Here is a 19873-nt window from a genome sequence, read left to right as displayed (position 1 = left end):
TCCAAACTGTAAGAAAGATATTTGTTTATAAGCCACCCAGTTGATGGTATGTTTGTTACAGCAGCCAGAAAGGACTGAGATAGCGGGTGTCTTTGAAACTCCGTTTCTGGCAGTTTGGGAGTGGTCTGAATTGCCTATATGATTTGCACTTAGGTTTTCTTTGAAGTCACAGGGGGACACAGGTGTGAATCATAGCTGGGAGCGGAAGACTGACTGAGGAGACCATCTTGTCTCCACGCCTTGTAGAGGTGAGTGACAGGTGTGACTTTTGGAGGGAGAAGCTCATGATTCCGCCATCTCAGCAGCCCAGGGACTGGGGTCAGAGGCTTCCCAGTCCCCTCCCTGCCCACCTTGCCCTCACCCCTTGTCTTCTAGAGCCTCTGATGTGACGGTCAGTCTTCCGGAAATGTTCTGCTTTCCCGGTCCCACGTTGGAAGCAGCAAAGATCACATAATGTATCAAAATACATTGTCTTAAAGAGAACAGACTCAGCAGCTCATTCACCCCACCCCACAGTGACCCGCTGACTCCCCGACCCACCTGCCTGAGATTCAGTCAAAGACAAGAGACGAGGTTGGTTGTTTTGCCTTAAAACTTCAGGATGCTGGATTGTGGCATGAGGTATTTTTATTCCCTTTTGTTAGTACTTAAAACCGTCTGTACAGACTGTAAGGCAAATGATTCACACACATCTCGAGCTACTCATCGTCCATTTGTATGTTTCCACGTACGCCGGTCACAGCCCCCCAGTCGGGGTGGTCCTGGGTGTCTTAGGTGAGGGCCCCCAGCTGTGGTGTGGGGCACTGGATGGGAACCGTGTTGGATGGGTCGCCCCCTCGGGGGGCGGCATCAGGAAAGGGCTTAACAATACCAAGGGAATAGCAGCCACTCAATCCCCATGGAGAAGAGGCAAACGGATTTTGACTAGTGGGCCCCAGCAGTTACCGGAACCCTGTTCCCTGTGTTGTCCGACTATCAAGGATGTGCAATGTCATATGTCCGTACCCCAGGCTGGGGGGGGGGGCGGTGAGTATAAAAAGGAGAAAAGAATGGATTGTGAAGACAGGCACGATATATATACCACTATTGAGTGTGCAGTTCCAAACCACAGTTGCAGTAGGATACAGGTATGATCACGGGAGCCAGGGGACTACACACTGTGACTCAGAGCTCCTGCATCCACGGGAAGCTCAGACACGCTCCACAACGTAACACAGCACAAATGGCCCTGGTCACTGCCATACAGGTTCTCATGCTTGTGAAACATACAGCAAAACACCACAGCTTACTACCCTCCCATCGGATACGCCACTCAGTACACCGACAGTCCAGAGAGCGCACTGGATTTCCGCTTCTCTTAACAGAAAACAACCCGCTACACCTTGTAAATAGTCATTGCTTTAAACAATTTGGTCAACTTGTGCCAAGAAGTAGGTCTGGGAACCAGCGTTTCACTGGAGCCTGCAGCCCCCAGTGGAACACAGGATGCTGGAAACTGCTCATTTATCAAAAAAGTAAATCCTACTAATTTTCTATTGTAAAAGTAGAAAGAGTGAGAAAAAAAATCTGAAAATGATCTCATTTGCTTAAGACTGCCAAGTGTATCGCAAACAAACAATGGAAAATCCATTTTGTAAAATGCAGCAGCCTAGAAATCAAAATCATAAGTTTATCAATCATCTTTTTTTAAAAAAAGAGCCCTTGCCCTGTCTTTTGGTTGCATGGATGTGTTTGTACTGACTTTAAGGTGCAGTTGCGGAGGGAAAAAATGTCATTCGGCACTCTATCCGTGACCATGTTTTAATACTGGCACAAGCTGAAGACAGCCCACAGAGGGCGTGACGGCCGAGACGCCACCCGCGTTGAAGGCAGGGGTGCGGTCCTGCTCCGATGAGAAATTAACAGCTGCGAAGACAAGGTTTAAAATGGTTCTGTGGAGACAGATGAGAGTCGCTGTGAAACCATGTATTACTTTGTTTTCCAGACAGACAGGTGTTAATTTTACTAGGCTTCATTAATACAGAAGAAAGAAAGTGTCTTCCGGGAAAGTCGCCACTGCTGAAACAATCAACACATGTGTCCCGTCCTGCCATCAATACACGTGAGATTCTTTGTGACTCAGAACGTGGGCACGGGAGGCCGAACTGGTGGCACTTCGGATCACCTCCATCCATCTAGGACAAGAAAGTGAAATAACTGTCAGGGGCCACTTTTTATCAGCCCGTGTCTCTGAAATCTGCTTTTCTTGTTTGTTACAGCTTCATGACCCCTGGCGGTCGTTACTTACTAAGCCCCAGCGTGACCTAATACTGCCTGGCGTAGAATCTGCTTTGGTAGCAGGGGAGCTCCTAGCTTCCAGGTAAAGGAAAGCGGGGTTAAGGCCTCCTCCCGGTACTCCTGAGGACCACTTTGAGAACCACTGACCGGGGCACGCTCGTTCTGCAGCCGTGCCCGAGGCAGGGCTGCAGCGCACACTGCCGGTCTTTCTCAGGACAGTGGGGCGCGGCCCCTCCTAGACGCAGGGCTGTTTGTGGTCTAGAACCAGTGGGCAGAGAGGCCCAGGCTGCTGCTGAGTGTCCGCCACCCGCAACAACAAAGCGTCAGCTGGTCTACCACGTCAGGAGTGCCAGGCGGAGGAGACCTGGGGTGGCCCAGCTTCCCGCCTTTGTGGAGCTTAGAGGGCTTTAGAAACCCCTAATCCCAGGGCCACGTGCTCCCTGCCACAGCAGTGACGGCATCTCGGTTTTCCAGCCCAGGATCACGTTGAGGAGTGCTACCCGCCCCGGGCTCCCTTTTCAACCAGTGTAGCTTAGGACCCCGCTGCTCTGGGGTGGGTGTCCATGGCGGCTTTGACCCTGGTCTTAAACCACTGTGCTGTTTCCCGTGAACTAACTTTCTGTGAGTTTGTGCACGGATGACTGGCCCATTCATCGGAAACCCTTGTGGGTTCTCAGGAGAAGAGTTTCTCCCTCGGGGGGGGGGGCAGCTTCCCTGTCTGGTCTGGTGCCCCAGGACCACCCCTCGCCCAGGTGGTGGTGCAGCAGTGATGCTGCTTTCGGAGCCTCTGCCCCCGGATGCGAGGCCCAGGATTTGTACTTGAATACGGTCACAGGGAGCGCCTGGCTCCTTCACTTCTGGGCTACCCTGGGTCTCCACCCCACGGAGCCAGTCTCATTGGTCAGGTAACTAACTCTAAGAGGCACTAGGATTTTTTTTCCCTCCCTTACGTGGTCTTTTGACGTGAAGCTTACTTATTAGCCTTTTAGCCACGGGATGAAGCAACTACTGTAGTCATCGACTGGAAAAACACAAGTTAGAGATGGAAAAGTGTACCCCGCATGTTGTGAACTAGCATACAGGTTTTGGGCTGATGTGTCCCAGGGAAGGTCACGGTTCCACTTGCTCCTGTGAAAACAGCCGTGTACTCGCATTGGGCAGACAGAGCCCAGGTCTTATGAAGTGCTTTCATTTTAAGCATGTAGCAGGGTGAGAGCAAGAAGCCCATTCTGGAAGGGAGTCACTGCCCAGGCAGCTGCTGCTACGAGGCCTTATGCCCTTGCTCACTTGGGAGAAAGCCCGCTGCTCAGAAGAAGAGTGTCTGCTTTCTCTGCAGGTACCCTGTGGAGGGGGACTTTTACCTTTCAAACGTGTATTCGCTTTCAGCCCTGAAGTAGTACACGTGGGACTTGAAATGCAGCTTGAACACGTAGTCCTTGTGGAGGTCTTCGGACTCCGAGGGAATGGTGAGCGAGTACCCAAGCAGAGGCAGGCTGGCGAGGGGGTGACTGTCCTGGAAGGGGGCACAGAAGGTGGGAGCAGCCACAGGTGTGGCACCTGCCCGCAGCAGCTGGTCTGGGCTGAGGTCTGGGCCCAGATGCATCGCGTCGGCCACCGGTGACATCACCCGCGCCCGCCTCCCCGCATCCAACCAGCAGACGCACAGCCCTTGGGCAAGTGGATAATGGCAGCCTTCGCTTGGAGCCTCTGATGGCCTTGCCCAGCCTGCTGTGGCCCCCCTCCGACACCTGGGCGGCTCGGGGGTCAAGTTGTTCATCCTTCCAGAGGAAAGCTGCCTGCTCCCCGAGGAGGGAGGGTCCTTCAGGCTCTGCCCCCGGCGCCCCCCTGGGCACATACCTGGTGCGACTTGTAGAAGAACAGGCAGAAGTTTGTGAAGACTACCCACAGCTTCTGCCATCCGTTGCTGTTTTTGAATTTCCTCAGCAGGTTCCCAGACAGCTGATTCTGCAAGACAAGTCAGCCTGTAAGGAGCCCGGGTTGGGGCACCCCTGGTCCGGTGGAAAGGCCAACTCAGTGTCGCAGTCCAGTGGGGCCCATCGGCAGGGCTGTGCTTCTGTAAGCAGGCTTCCTGGGGGGCACTTAAGAAAACGGGCTTTCGCTCTGTGTGAGCCTGGTTTAATTTTCCTGTCACCTGGTGTGGGCTGAATTCTGTCCCCCAAATGTATCTTGAAATCCTAACCACCACCGCCCCACCCCCGGATCTCAGAATGTGACCTTATTTGGAAATAGGGCCATCGGCTGTAGTAGGAAGGAGGAGATCGTCCTGGACTATAGGCCCGTATCCACTACGGCTGACCTTCTAAGAAGGAGACAGACACAAGGCAGCGCCTGTGACAACAGACAGGCTCGAGTGATGCGTCTACAGCCAAAGAACACCAAGGCTGGTCAGCAACCCCCAGAAGCCGGGAGAGGCAAGGCAGCCTCCTCCCACCCAGGGTTAGAGGGAGCTTGGCCCTCTTGCCACCTTGATTTCTGGACCTCCAGGATGGTGAGACATCTGCCCAGCTGGTGGTGCTTGTTATGGCATCCATGGGAAAGGATCCATCACCCTCCACTCTAAGCCGTCTGGAGCCCAGCGCCAGCCAGCAGCTCCTGACCGCCACCTGGTGGCCCTGGCTGCAACGCTGGATTTCAGCGCGGAGCCTCCAGGCCCCATCCTACGCTGGTGGGAACAGGCATTCCGGGCGTCCTGGTTTCACTCCGGAGCTGCATGGTCTCCGGAGGCCCACAGGAGCTGCCAGCAGAGAGCATCGCCGTGGAGCCACAGGCAGCCGAGGGGGGACGCCCAGAGCAGAGCCTGTGCGTCCTCGCCTTCCCTCCAAAGCCCCTGTGTCACCTCTCAGAGGACCCTAAGAAGCCTCATGCGTGTTCCTGACAAGACAGCAGCTCATTTCCAGGAAGCCTCGACGTAGAGAGAAATGGATGGTGAATATAATCACTGCCGCTGGATCATTCACTTCAAAGGGGGGAGACGGGCAAACGCACCACCATAAAATATACAGATACACACACCTGCATCTACTTCAGTCCGTCCCTTTGGGGCTTTTCCAGTAACCTGTATTTAATCCAAGAGGCATTCTTAAGTAAGGCGCCTGTGGGGAGCTGTTAAGTGGCTCTGGCTGCGAGTCGCTTGCAGTCTGATGGGGGAGGCGGCGGGTTAGGCCGGGAGAACCCAGGAAGCAGAGCTGTCCCTCCCTGTGGCCACCGCGGGCAGCGCGCCGCCACTCCTGGCTGCCACTTGCCACTGGCGAAAGGCACAAGAAAAGGGGAGCTGTGGGTTCCAGCAGGTGATGGTGGCAACCCGAGTGGGGATTTGATGCTTGTGCAATATATAGCACACGTGATTACATGCAAGTCTCACTCTGGAGGAAGGAGAGTAGCACATTTTCCTTTCCTTATACTTATTTATACTGAAATCAAGTAAATTCCTCCAGATAGAGCCCCCCAAAAAACCTTTCTCTTAGAGATGCATTTACCTTTGGAACAATAGCCAGTCCAACCCACAGTGTGGTTTGCACACTTCACTGATGAACCAGGTTCCAGGCCAGTGTGTTTTCCAAGGCAGGTTCACGAGAACGCTCTTACCTTCTGCCAGCAGCCTTGACTCCTCCTGGAACATGCCAGGGTATTCGTTCTGAGTAAGTCCTTCTAGCTTTGCCAGCTTAATAGATGACACGCTGCTTAGAAATTGTATCCGCTGGTCTCTCCTTGCTCCCCGTTGCCCCCGTGCCCTCCAAAGTTGCCAACCCCACCGAAACTCTCGCGCCCTTGGCTTCACGCCCATACACACTTCAAGCCTCCTACTCAGGTCACACGGCCCTAAGCTACTCTCAAGAGCCTGAGCATTTTGTCTACGCAAATGACCTTTGGGTCTGTCTCCAATCTGGACCAGTCTCCGTGTGCTGCCTTTACGGGAGAGGTCAACATTCCCAGTCTGGCACCAGCTGATGCCCGTTCCCTGCCTTTCCCAGCCCGGAGGAAGCACCTCTTTGCTCTTCCTGGTTCCCAACTGCTCCATCCCTGTTGTGATTGATTCGTGTCCCCCCAGAAGATATTCATGCCCAAAGTCCCAGTACCTGTGAAGATGACCGTATTTAGAAATAGGGTCGTTGCAGATACAATTAAGATAAGGTCCTACTAGAGTACGGTGGGTCCTAACCCCAATGCCTGGTGTCCTCACAGGAAGAGGACTTTTTAACAGATACACAGGGAGACCCCCAAGTGAGACAGGCAGAGACTGGGGTGATGTGTCCACAAGCCAAGAGAACACCAACGGTGGCTGGCAACCACCAGAAGCCAGGAGCGAGACCTGGACCAGGGCCTCCAGAAGGAGCTGACCGTGGACTTACGGCCTCCAGCACTGTGAGAGGACACATTTCTGTTGTTAAGCGGTTTCTGATGTGTTACGGCAGCCACAGGAAATGAGGGTCCCCACCGCTCGTTCTCCCTCTCACTGCAGTTCCCCCCATCCTCCTGGTCCTCACCTGTGTTCAGACGGCTGAGTAACACCCTCCTCTCTCCCCAGTCTCCACCGCCTCCCAACTCCAGTCCTACAACACAACTTCGATTGTTTCACCTCTGAACCCTCTGCTGGCCCTACGGCCTACGCAAGGGTTCACATTGGCCGTCCTAGCGTCAGCACCCCGATGTCGACGGTGCCCCCAGACTTTCTGCGGAGGCCAGCTCAATTTCACGCCGCCCCCAAACATGCCCTGGACTCACTTCTACCTGCACGAGCCCTAGAAGAGAGAGAACCTGGTGCCGGGGACGGTGAGAAGGCAGCAGGTCAAGAAGGAAGGAGGCACTCCCTCGCCCCCCTTCCCCCAACTCTGGTCATCCAGGAGCCTGTGGCACCCACAGGAGCCCACCACGGACACCAGACTGAAGCCACACGCCTTGGGGAAGGGGGATCGGGCAAGGAAGGGACATTTACAGAGTGACAGACACGCCAGTTCCACAAGCATCCAAGCTGCATCACTGCCACCTTAAAACCACACTGGCTCAGGGCTCGCTCCCACGGGCTACAGCATTCAGCAAACCTTTCCTCAAAAGGCCAAATACTATTTTAGGCTTTTTGGGCCAAGGGGCAAAATCAAAGATAGTTGTAGTAACCACTCGAAAACGGAAAACCCTGTTCTTCGTTGACGGGCTGTAACCAAGCAGGGGGCGGGCAGGATGGTCTGAGGCTGCTGTGTGCTGACCACCCGGCCGGCCGACACACACACAAACACACACACGCGGCACCAGTGCAGGCTGTCACCCCGAAAAGCTGGGCTCGAGGAGCTGTGTCTGGGCCGCATTCTTGAATGGCCTGCCTGCCTCCAGAATTAGGGAGGAAGGTTCATGCCTACCAGACTCCCACACCTCCACAGCCCTGACTACATATCGCAAAAGTGAGTATAAAGCGAAGCAAAGTGGATTTCTCCCGCACGGCCCCGCCCTTCCCCTGGCCTCACTGGCCTCGCCTGGACAGAAGAGATGCCATCAGGTATTTTCTGCCTCCAGATGGTCACCGCCCCCTCCTTGCTGGAAAGATCCCTGTTCCCTGGAAGAAATCTCCGGTTGGCAAAGCTTCGCCAACGGATGCAGTGGAAATGTGATGGGAGGGAGAATGAATACAGTGAGCCCCTCGGGAAGAGGAAGCCCCGCCCCCCGTGGGGCGGATGCAGGAGAGGGAAGGCCCGGTACAGGCGGGGAGCTCCACGCGGCTGGGACGGCCCCCTGAGGATAAGGATGTTTTGACAAGGAAGCATGGGTTTTAGAACATTCGCTGTAGCAGGGAAACTCAACAAACGCAGTTCCGTGGAACTGTGAAGGTCAGTTCCAGAAAACAGTCTCAGAACCCCTACGGACTATCCATCAAGAAATGTTCGGCTCATTGGAACCAACATACAGTTGGCTCAGAAAGCAAACCAACCGCTGATCCCGGCTCACAATCGCCTATGTGACATTTTTGGGCCAGGCACACTTATACTTAGCAATTCAGAATTTGTCAGATTTTAGAACATCCAGTGCCTGTCCTCTATGGCACCCCAGGCAGTGGGGTCTGGGGTTGTAGCCCAGAATCAAACACAGCGATTCTGTAGTAAAACAGGACACGCTCACAAAACCGATAAACAGCCTCCTGACTGGTCAGGTCAGGTTCTGCTGTCAATGGGGTATGAAGAGAACTTCGTGGTTTTAGAGTTTTCTGGGCTTCGCGTGTTCTGAAAGGTTAGGGATTATGGACCTGGACTGGAGGACGCTTAGGGAATGAGGTTTGGAGAGTTCTGGAAGGTTCACAGTCACAATACGGGGAGAGCCCCCCATCCCCAAAGCCATGTCTTCAGGACGCTCCGAGAGCCGGCTTCTTGCAGGTTCTTCCATGAACTACACCTACCTGCTGTGGCCCTGGCTGGCACCAGCTTTCCGACCATACCGCCTCCCCGCACCCGATTCCGGGGGCTGCTCCTGGGCGGCCCATCCGGACCTCTCGGCACGGACACACGAATAAAGGCACGCACAGTCCCCACCCTGTGGCTAACTCGGCGAGAGGAGAGGGCACGGTCCAGAGAACAAAAGAAAACCATCACTGCACAGGCTGCCTGGAAACGGACAGACGCCAAGGCCGGTGCACCTGCCGGCCCACAGAGCGCGCATGCTCAGAAGACCGACGCCCGTGGCCGGATTCCGCCCCCCGCCGGCCCTACCTCCACGGCCACGCTGAAGTCCACCATGGAGACGCTGGTGTTGCGGTGCCAGCACACGTGCACCATGGTGTTGCCGCGGTGCGGGGCCTGGCGCTCCAACGAGGTGCGCGAGGCGCTGAGGTCGTCCTCCGACTCCTGGTCGCCCGCCGCCTCCTCCGGGGACTCTGCGGGGAAGCAAGAGGCGGCGCTTTCCTCTCTGCACCCAGGAGGGCCCCTGTCCCGCCCCCGCCCAGGGGCCGAATGGGATGGGAAGGCTGGGGGTCCCGGGCACCCACCGAGCAGGAAGTCACACTGGCAGCGAGGGCTTGGCCAGGGGCGTCCCACCGGTCCCTCTGCCAGGGAGCCCCTAACAGTTTTCTCCCCGCCCCTCGCCCCCCAGAGGCTGACAAGCAGCAGTGCTGGCCCAGAAAAGATGCGATTTCTCCGCTCGCTCATTCTCTTTTAAGGGGTTTTGCCTGTTTAACTTTTATAAAAAGTTCCTTGATTTTTAGCTTAAAACACAAACGTAGACTGTGGCTATGGGGCGCATCGGTAAGGCAGTTTTCAGTGCCACGCTTACTGCTGTCGGGAGGGCTGCTGGCCAGGAACTCGGGGGCGGGGCCGCTGCTTTTCTCGGCCAAGTCGATGGCCATCTGTATGTCCTCCACCCACTTTTCCATCTCGGACCGCGAACTGGAGGAGGAGAGATGGACGTCAGGTATTCCCAGGCCACAGCGGGGAGAAGGGGTACCGAGGTCAAAGGTCCGGCTTCCCGCGTTACCTGGCGGCCACGACGATGGACTGGCGCTGGCCCCGCAGGGTGAGGCAGTGAGGCACGCCCCACTCGTCCTCACTTTCCTCCACCTGTGGGGCGAGTGTTCCCAAGTTACTGCTGAGCAGGGGGTGGGATACTCGGTGCATTTTCAAACGGTCACCGAACTGACTACAGCTCGGCGGAATCAAGTCCAAAAAAGTCCCCATCGGGAGGGTGAAAGCAAGGTCAAAACGCATCCTAGTTTTTCGTCAGAGCCATAAGCCTCCCTCTACCCGACCACTGAGAAGAGTGTGGGGATAAGCCACACTGGTGCACAGGGCGCCCTGTCTGCCTCTGCCCACCCAGGATCACAGAATATAGACACCCGTCCACTGGGCATCTCGGGAGAAAGGCTGCTTCCTGGTCTTCACTCCACGTGGACGGTGAGGATGGCCTCTCAGGGCCCCGGGGCCAGGCACCGGGCAGTGAAAGGCACGTTAGCACCACGCAGGCACGGCAGCGTGCCTCTGCCCTTGATTCCGGAAGGAACATAGCCGTGCATCCCAGGTGCAGGACAGCGAGTGAGGTCCAGGGGCCCCTCTAGGGGAGCCCTAACAAGGCCCAGGTTTTTCACAGCGCCTGTCACTGGCTCCTGCACCCCGCAGGCAGCCCAGAGGCAGAGGTCCCCATCCCATGCCCACGGCGCATACTCACGGTCATGCCGTAGAGCGGGAGCTGCCCGTGAACTTTAAACTGATTCGAGGCCGTCAGCCCCCTGCTCGTGTACAGCAAGACGTCGTTGAACTAGAAGAACAAGGACAAGCGCGGCTGAGATGAACGGGCTCCGTTTGAAACCAACAAGTACAGAAACTACGTTTTCGGAATCTGACGAGACAATTCGTGGATCTCAACAACTCCAGTCTGAGCAGCTCTGGCTGCTGCTCCTGTCTCCCAGGTACCCCCTCTGGGGTGGCCGAGGCCCAGCGCCGTGACCTCTGCTGGTTCCACGGGCTCACAAGTCACCGATCACCTTGAACAAACAGCTCTCACCACGTACCAGGAAGAACATGCGCTGCTGGAGCCCCTTCCCGGAGAGCTTGCTGAGGCTGCCCAGGCGGATGAATTCCTGCAGAGAAAACACACCCGCGAGCTGGCTCGGAGCCTGCAAAGCCGCGTCAGCGCAGACCCAACGCGATGTGAGATGCTTCCGCCCATCGTGGTCCCTTTCACGCTAAAACTCGTATCCGTCATAGCTCCTATTTACTGAATGCCGTGCTGTGCCGCCTCTAAGCTCCTTTCCTTCTGAGCAACCTGCAAGGCAGGGGCTAGCTTTACCTCCACTACCAGAGAAGCAGCTGGCGGTCGGAGGTCCGCTGGCCTGTGCGGTGTGCTGGTTCACACCCCGACCTATAACTCTACACTTAACCCCCAGGCCCTCAGGGCTTCTGGCTGCGAGGAGGGGACAAGGCCCCTGGATGGATACAAAATGGCAGCCGGGGACCAGGAAGACAGATACGCCACAGGAGAGAACTGTGCATAGAAGAATCTTCTCCACGACTTAAAATCTGGTTCTCAAAAACTAGTAACTGTGTTCTAGGATGAAAGGGCCAGAAAGGAACTCTCCCTCCCGCCTATAAACTTCTGAGGGCACATACCATTCAGGGGCACTTCAGAAACCCTCCACAAAACTATCATTTAAACAATTGTGGTAAAATACACATAAAACTTACCCTGCATGACCTTTAGTGCATTCATCAATACCATCTAGGTCCAGAACTTTCCATCACCCGAAAGGAAACCTCATCACCATTAAGCAGTCAGTCCCCATTTCTCACTCCCCCGTTTCCGCCTCCCCTAGCAAACTGGCAACCACCAATCTGTTTTCTGTCTCTATGGATTTGCCTATTTCAGGTAAGTCAAACATGTAATATGTAGCTTTTTGTGTCTGGCCTATTTCACTTAGCATAATGTTTTCAAGGTTCGTCCATGCTGTGGCACGTGTCAGAAACTCGTTCCTCTCTGTGGCTGAATATTCCACTGCATGGATAACACTTTGTTTACCCACTTAGGCTGCTGATGGGTATTTGAGTTGTTTCCCCTTCTGACTACTCTGAACAGTGCTGCTGTAGACATGCATGTTCAAGTTTTTGTTTGAACACCTATTTTCAATTCTGGGTACAGAGCCAGGAGTGGAATTGCTGGGTCATGAGGAAATTCTATGGTTAACTTATTAAGGAACCGCCAAACTATGTTTCCACAGAGCTGCTTTTAAAACACAGCTGCAGGGCTTCCCTGGTGGTGCGGTGGTTGAGAGTCCGCCTGCCAATGCAGGGGACATGGGTTCGTGCCCCGGTCCGGGAAGATCCCACGTGCCGCAGAGCGGCTGGGCCCGTGAGCCATGGCCGCTGAGCCTGTGCGTCCGGAGCCTGTGCTCCGCAACGGGAGAGGCCAAAACAGTGAGAGGCCCGCATACCGCAAAATAAAACACAAACAAACAAACAATACAGCTGCAAGTTCTTTGACATTCTTCCCACAGAGGCTGGTCTTTGTCCCCTTCCCTTGGATGTGGGTAGACTGGTGACCAATTTGACAAAGAGAGTATAGAAGTGATGCTGTGTGACCTCTGAGACCAGGTCATAAAACTACACACAGCCTCTGCTTTGTCCCTGGGAACACTTGCTCTGGGAACCCTAAACTGCACATTAAGCAGTGAGCCCACCCTGAACCCACGCTGGGGAGGCCCCTCGTGGGCTCTCGGGTGCACGGTCCCAGCTGAGCCCAGCCTCCAGCCGTCTGCCAAGGGTAAGCCTTGGCCCCTCCAGCTCAGCCCATCTGGGACCTCTGTCAATGCCGTACAGAAAGAAGACTCACCTGGCTGAGTCCTGCCCCATTCCCAACTCACAAAACCGTGACATATACTAAAAGGTTGTCTTCAGTCACTAAGTATTGGGGCTGTTTGTTACCTAGTTTCCCTGTGACCTCAGTAGCTAACGAGCCAAGAACAGGGACTCAACCAGGTCATTTGCATTCTGTAGACTCTGCACAGCCTGACTCTTGCTTCGGCCCTTTATGAAATGTCAATCAAAGACAACATCTGCTGGCGATTTAACTGACACATTTTGGAGATCAACAAAGTGACACATAACAAATACGTGCTGGTCCAAGGGATGGATGCTATCATCCATCCAGACAGCAACGGTACCGTATGAAGAAACGGTGTCTGGGGACTGCTTTCATCACTGGGGGGGGTCAGAGCACGAGGAGTGGTGACCCTGCTGTGCTGTTACTCCCGTTCCCGGCTCGCACATCCGATGTTGTTCCATGTGCGTTTTCTTAACGAATCTTAGGGGTGTGGGAAGGGGAAGACAGAGCTTCTGCAGAAGGGCTGTGGACTCAGATCACTGTCTCAGGGCTGGAGATGGAAAATGGCTCTGGCCCAGCATTGTTTTTTAATTTTTTAAAAAACCCATGAAATAGGAGAAAAAGAAAAGGCTCCTAATATCCTTAAGCTCAAGCTGCTTCCTACTGGAATGAAATTCACAATATCCAGGCCTCTGAGTTTTATCCAAATGAACCTCCACTACCCTCCTGGAAGAACTCTCAGGCACAGAACTCTTAGGGACAGAAAACACACGCTGGGGGCCTGGCTCAGGCCAGAGTGTGCTGGGGCTTTTTGCCTCCGGGGCGGGGAATCCTGCCTTCCAGGACATGACCTCGTCTCAGCCTGACCCTAGCGGGAGGGCAGCAGGATTATGCCCGAAAGCTGCGTGAGGAATTAGACCGCAGGGAGCTGGAACATTAGCCGCTCACCTTTAAATCTCAATTTTTCAAATTCCACCGGTAGATAGATCTGTCAGAGCCTTCTTTCCACTCATCAGGTTATTCGATAATTTAAAATTAAAACAAACAAAAAACCAGGGTACTTCCCTGGTGGTCCAGTGGTTAACACTTTCCCTTCCAATGCAGGGGGTGCGGGTTCGATCCCTGGTCGGGGAGCTAAGATCCCACATGCCTCATAGCCAAAAAAACCAAAAACATAAAACAGAAGTAATACTGTAACAAATTCAATAAAGACTTAAAGAAAAAAGAAAGATAATCAATTAGCCTCCGTGTGTGCAACAGCCCATCTTAGAACTCTCCCCTCTGAGGGTCTTAGATCCCTCCTTCCCATTGCAGTCAGGGCTGACTTTGAAACAGTGAGTGGCCATGAAGCAGGCAGATGAACATAAGCATGTGCAGATAAGGCGGGTCTGCAGTGTGTAACCAGCACCCCAATTCTGACTTCAGCTTCATCAATAATAATGACCTTCTTTTATTTAGCACGTGGTGTGAGCCTGACATGTGCTGGGTGCTTATGTTAGCTGCATATGTGAGCCTGTAAATTCATCCCCAGTTTTCAGATAAGGAAACTGAGGAGCAAAATGAGTAAGGAACTTGCCCGGATCACCTGGTCGGTTGGTGGGTGAGAGAGCCTGTATCTGATGAAAAGCTTCTGGTGCCTTCTACAATGCTGTGCTGTGTACTCAATGACATTATAATAAGCATAAACTTAGTCTCTTCAGATAAGTGTAGGTGGGGGAAGAGGAAGATAATTCGTATTTATTGTGTTAGTTTTGCACATTAAATCTCATTTGATCCGTATCACCTACGACAGAGAAGGTATGATCCCCACGTTACAGAAGGGAAGGAACATTCCAGTAAGTGAGCCATCCCAATTCTGGTGGAGCCAGAAATTGAACCCGGGCCACCCATTCCAATCCACTGCTCTTTTCATAGCACCGTGGAAACTATTCCTCAAAATAAGTCCCTTACAAATGCTCTGTTTGCCACGTAGCATGATATGCTAAATATTTTATAACATCCAAAGTTAAGAGAAAATTACATTGATTCCACAAGGCTTTAAAGGCTTCTGCATGGATGGGTAAACGTGATTGTCGTGTACTGAGTCCCGGCAGAATTTTCTCACCAGCAGAGCTGAAGTAAATCCCAGCTTTAATTTCCACCCAGCATTTACCACATAACTCTTCTGACAACATTTTATAACTGGTATTCTGGTCAGCTTTGTAATTAGGATTCCCAACAGAAAGACCCAAATACCCAAAAGATGAGGGATGTTCCCTTATCTTCTCTGAGTTACACAGATTTAAAGTTTCCAGGGAGGCTACCTGTCAGATAAAACTAGAAGCCCCTGACACACGGGATACTTGTCTGAAGATTAAGGCAGCTCAAAGAGGCTAAAATTCCCTTCTGAACCTGGATGAGGTTCAAGATAGGGGACTAGTGGCAAAAATTCCCACAGAGAGATTTGACGAGGCACAGCAACTGACTAGTATTTTTAATTCCTGGTCAATGACTGCTTCCTAGGAAGAGAATTGGAAAAAGGCAGGCTACCCTGTATTTTTTAAATGCCCACTGGCGTGGAGAGAGTGTGTTTGGATAGCGAGGCCCTATTTTTATTGTGAATGACCTACATGTCATGCACATGGGGAAGTAAAGGTTAATAGCATAAGTGAATTTGCATCTCTCCCAGAATCATGTTCTGGCTAAAATGTTATTTTAATTCCAAATTAAAATTACATTATGCAAATTGCATCTTTTTTTTTTGGCGGGGGGGGGGGGGCCACACCACATGGCATGTGGGATCTTAGTTCCCCAACCAAGGATCGAACCTGTGCCCCCTGCAGTGGAAGCACAGTCTTAACCACTGGACCACCAGGGAAGTCCCTGTAAATTGCATCTTAGAAAAAATACTTTTCTTACATGGGAATTTATTGCCTGCTTTCACGCACTAGCTTTTTCTCTGCTATCGCCATTTTACCCAATTCTTAAAAAAATTTTTTTTATCTTCCATTTTTATTTACCTAAATTAAAAAAAACAAAATAAGCAATCTCAAATCTGCTCAGAATATGGTGGGGAAAAAATAAATGAGCGGATCAATCAGTAAGGAGAAAAAGCAGCATATGAGGTGAAAGGATTGATTGATTGATCTCCTTCTAACACAAAATTTTTGAATTGACACCGTAATGTTCAAGGCATTTTCCCAAAGGAACCCACTTCGGAAGGAGGATATTTTAACTTGGGAGTGTCCATATTCAAAAGGTTCAAATGTAAGTCATTTCAATGTTGTCTTTCTGGCTTTACCTCCAAAGCATACAGAGAGCACAGCTGCTTACCCTTCCTGGAATCACAAGATTGTCAACGCCAATCAAATCTTTCTTGAGTTCATGCAGCTTCTGGAAATTCTCCATCTTGATCATCGTACCGTGAAGCTGGGCCACCATTTCCGTGATCTCTGCCAAAGCAGCTAAGGAAGGAAACGGACACAAAAGCTGCAGCATTAATGGCAGACGTGGGTCATTTTTTCCCCCAATATCTTTAAGATCAGTTCTCCAGGGTAATATCCTCCTGGAGCTGAACTATAACGAAGCCATCCTTCTAGGGAAAACACTGCTAATTCTCAATAATAAAACTTGAGTGATGTACTTTATGTATTGATTGGCTTTGCTTTAGTTTCCCCAAAACCATCTTGAAAATATCAATGCCCCCTTCATAGCTTGGTGGTGTACAGCTGTCCTTCAGTTAGAATTACTTGTTGGCATAAAGGGGCAACAGCAAGGGAATAAGAGTGCCTGGAACTCTGTCCCAGGGGCAGAGACTTCCCTCCCTTCCCTGCTACCGGGAAAGAACAGAGCAGAGAGAGCACAGAAAAGCCACAGAAAAATCTAGGGCAAAGGAGGGATCTTTCTGGCAAAGGGTCTAACTGGCAGTGCAACACTTTTGGGTAACGAACATTCCAACACACCCCGCTTCTTCCTTCTGCAGACATTTATAGTGTTTATAAAATGGTTGTAAAGAACAGCTGCAAACTAAATTTTCCAATGTGGGCACATCTCCCCTATACTGACGGGCATCCAATATGGAAAAGGAGCTGGTGCCCTGTTAGCACGGGTTTGGGGGGCAGGCACATCCATAGTAGCTGAGCATTTTGGTCTGTTTGTCAAGGGAAAGCAAGAAACATTTGTCCACTGAACTTCGATCTTCAGGACAGTAAACACCGCCTCCCCCCTCCCCCAGCACCTCAACTGTGGCAGGAAGCATTCCTTGTTTTTTTACTGTCTCCCTGGGGATGCAAACGAAATGCTTCCTGGCTTCTTATCACAGAATGCTTCTTGTCTCAGCCATAGTGACAAACCCAGGGCTTGCTCTGTCTTTAGACATGACCAGCCGACTGAGTCCAACAAACAATTCCCGGGCACTGAATGTTTAGTGCGGTGGGCGTGCAGAAGCTCTAAGAGGAAAACGGATGGCAGCCTGGCCCCAGAAGCATCCTAGAACAGCTCTTGGCTCTCCGCATCCGTCACGTTCAGGAAATCTATGTTCAGATAGTCCTCGACTTGCCCAGTCTTTCTACAATGATGCCACCTTACGTTTTCAGCTAGGGAACAGACATCTTTGCCATTTAATTGTGAAGAACAGACTTTTCTCAGTGGAGACTGTTTAGCAAAATAGTAAAATGCAAAACTAGGCAAGTTGGCCTGAGAATAGCACGTGCAAGACTAGAGACATCCCTCTCCCTCGCCCTCACCCTCCCGGGTAAGAGATCTACGCAGGTCTGAGTCCTGGGAGCTGGGAAGGGCCCTACGTCATGTCATCCAGGCACAGCCAACAGGGACTGCCAATATGGCAGGACAAGGCAGATGGGGGGGAGGGTCACGCAGCCTTGAGGGTGAGGCACAGATGAAGCCTTAAAAGAGGACTGTGCCAGGGAAAGGACCAGGAGGTGGTGGTAAGGAGCCCCAGCAGAAGGAACAGACTACACTAAGGCACAAGGCAGGGGGCAGCATGGTCTGTTTCAAAGACTGCCATCTAAAGCAAGCCAAAACCGCGCCTTGAGCCATTTCTGTTGCCCTTCCGTGAACTGCCAATGTCTTAACTACCCGACAAATCTTTTCTTTGGTTGTCTTTCTAAAAACTAAGATTAAGTTTATAATACTTTAGGCCAGAGACACCGGTCTTGACATATGAACGGGTGTGCGAATTCATGTTCTCTGTCAAGAACCACCTGCAGAGGGTGCGTTCTGTGCATGGACTGGCTGCAGAGTGCAGGGGACCCAGCAACGGGCTGCAGGTCCAAGCCAGGGAGCGTGGACAGTAACAGAGCACATACAACGCGAGGCAGAGGACGCAGGTCCAAACGGACGATGCGTGGCCCAGTGGGAAAAGCATGGTCTGGAATGCCAGCTCTGCTCTTTTGCCAGCTGAGCGACACTCACAAGTCCTTCACCCCCTCTGGGCCTCAGTATTCTTATCTATAAAATGGGATAACAATAGTTCTCTCATGGGGCTGTTAAAGGATTAAAGGTGTTAGCGTAAGAAAGATACCTGGCAGAGTACCCGGCCCAGGTGCTGAGCGAGGGACAGTGAGTAATATCATCACGAGCCAGTAGGGACAGGATGGTCGAGAACATGGGTTCTGGGTTTAGGCTACGTGTCCTTTACTTTCCAGCTGTGTGACTCTGGGCAGGTTCCTTAAATTCTCTGGTCTCAGTAGCCCCCATATGTAACGTGAGCTCACCCCTGTCTCATAGGCTTCTCGTGAAGACTGAGAGTTAACACAGGTGAAATGCTTATTGGGGTGACCTTACAAACGCCCCGCAGCAATGAGGAATAGTAATTTATTACCAGCCGTTTTCTGTGGCCCATCCAAGGGGAGGTGATGAGTTTCCTCCATGGAGGTAGAGGAAAGCTTCCTGTAAGGGGCTGACTCTAAGTGGAGCTTCTCCAGGGCTCTCTGCACTAAACCAGGCAGGATGGAAGGAGAAAACGCACGCAAGAGGGGACGGAAAAGAGAAGCCACGGTGATCACTACCGCCTTCTTTACGTGAAAGACCAAAAGGGGACAGAAAATATTTGACCAGGTCCTAAAAAGCACAACTGCCCCTCTTGGGACACAGTAGCCCCGAGACAGCCCGCCCCCGCAAGCACTCACCTCGGCAGTCCCTGAAGTCGGCGTGGCTGGGCGGGTGGTGCTTGCACAGCCGCTCCAGGACCTGCTTGTAGTGCATGAGCCGGTGCAGCGGGCGCAGGAGGAAGGTGTTGAGAGACAGGTAGCACACCTTCTGCAGCTCGAAGTCTCGGCACAAGCTCTCCAGCCGCCGGGAGCCCCGGATGCCGGTCTCCAGCGCCTCCAGAGCCTCGCTGTGCTTCCACAGATGCGCAGCCAGTTGCTGGCGGGCGAGACACGGGAGCGGGTGGGGCAGGGAGCCGGGGAGACAAACGGGGGAGGGGGGAGGAGGGGGAGGGGGGGAGGAGGGGCGGAGTCCTGCTCAGCCACATGGTCCACCCATTTTGACACTCAAAAGAGATCACCTTCGCTTTCATTACTTCATTCATTTAATTTCATGTTTTTAATATTTCACTATTTAACTTCTCAGGATGGAATAAAAAGCTCTATTAAAGCATTGCGCAGTTTAAAATACGCAGGGGTTATAAAATATTTGAGATGTATCTATAACATTAGAGGTATACATGCCCTTTCAAAACAAGACTGGCAAAACTGAGGGGAAATCAAACAATGGGAGCTCCTTCAGGGGGCTTGGGGTTTTCTCCTAAACATCCAAAAACGACAAATAGGCCAGGGCCACTGAATAAACGTCATATAGTTAAAACTACGTATTTCTGTTTATCCCCCCCACCCCCACCAATTTGCTCATGTAATATTTGAGCATATCCTGCTCTGCTGGATTCCGGGAGCGGATGGGAATGAGACTCAGTCCTCCTCTACTGGGGTCTGACCGAGATCCTTTGCTTGAGCAAATTTTTGTCAGCCTCCTGAAGCTTCTCCCAGGCCAGCCTGTGCCCTTCCCTGTACAATCCCGTTTCGCTGAGAACCCTGCTAAGTCACTTCAACCAGGACCCTCCACCCTGGAGACCTGGTCACCCTTGACACTGGGGTCTGCATCCCCCGCTGTCCCCAGGTGACGTCTGAGCACCCCACTTGTCTTCGGCAAAGAATCCCATTAAGTCGGTTCAGCCAGAGGTCGCCCACCCCCCACGACCGTGATGTTTCGTCACAGAAATTTTCCATCCTCTGAGCCCCGCCCTGCTCCTTGGCTGTAGATCCCCACTTGCCCCCAGTGCACTTGGAGCTGA

The 19873-nt window shown here is 52.5% G+C and overlaps 1 protein-coding gene across 1 annotated transcript in view; it reads right to left on the bottom strand.

Annotated features, from left to right (window-relative positions):
• Nucleotides 1-609: 609 nt before the first annotated feature.
• Nucleotides 610-19873, bottom strand: part of FARP1 (FERM, ARH/RhoGEF and pleckstrin domain protein 1) — a 298020-nt gene continuing 278756 nt past the window's right edge. Inside the window, exons 18-27 of the mRNA XM_060079577.1 lie at nucleotides 18711-18948; nucleotides 15895-16025; nucleotides 10778-10846; nucleotides 10435-10524; nucleotides 9748-9830; nucleotides 9547-9659; nucleotides 8988-9151; nucleotides 4135-4242; nucleotides 3639-3790; nucleotides 610-2174 (exon numbers count right to left, since the gene is read on the bottom strand). Coding sequence (XP_059935560.1) covers nucleotides 2093-2174; nucleotides 3639-3790; nucleotides 4135-4242; nucleotides 8988-9151; nucleotides 9547-9659; nucleotides 9748-9830; nucleotides 10435-10524; nucleotides 10778-10846; nucleotides 15895-16025; nucleotides 18711-18948 — 1230 coding nt within the window. The 3' untranslated portion in view covers nucleotides 610-2092. The remainder of the gene's footprint in view (nucleotides 2175-3638; nucleotides 3791-4134; nucleotides 4243-8987; nucleotides 9152-9546; nucleotides 9660-9747; nucleotides 9831-10434; nucleotides 10525-10777; nucleotides 10847-15894; nucleotides 16026-18710; nucleotides 18949-19873) is intronic.

This window comes from Mesoplodon densirostris, chromosome 17 (assembly GCF_025265405.1).
Source record: "Mesoplodon densirostris isolate mMesDen1 chromosome 17, mMesDen1 primary haplotype, whole genome shotgun sequence".
Lineage (NCBI taxonomy): Eukaryota > Metazoa > Chordata > Mammalia > Artiodactyla > Ziphiidae > Mesoplodon > Mesoplodon densirostris.
The sequence above is the reverse complement of the archived record's forward strand: the minus strand, read 5'-3'. Positions and strand labels throughout refer to the sequence as shown.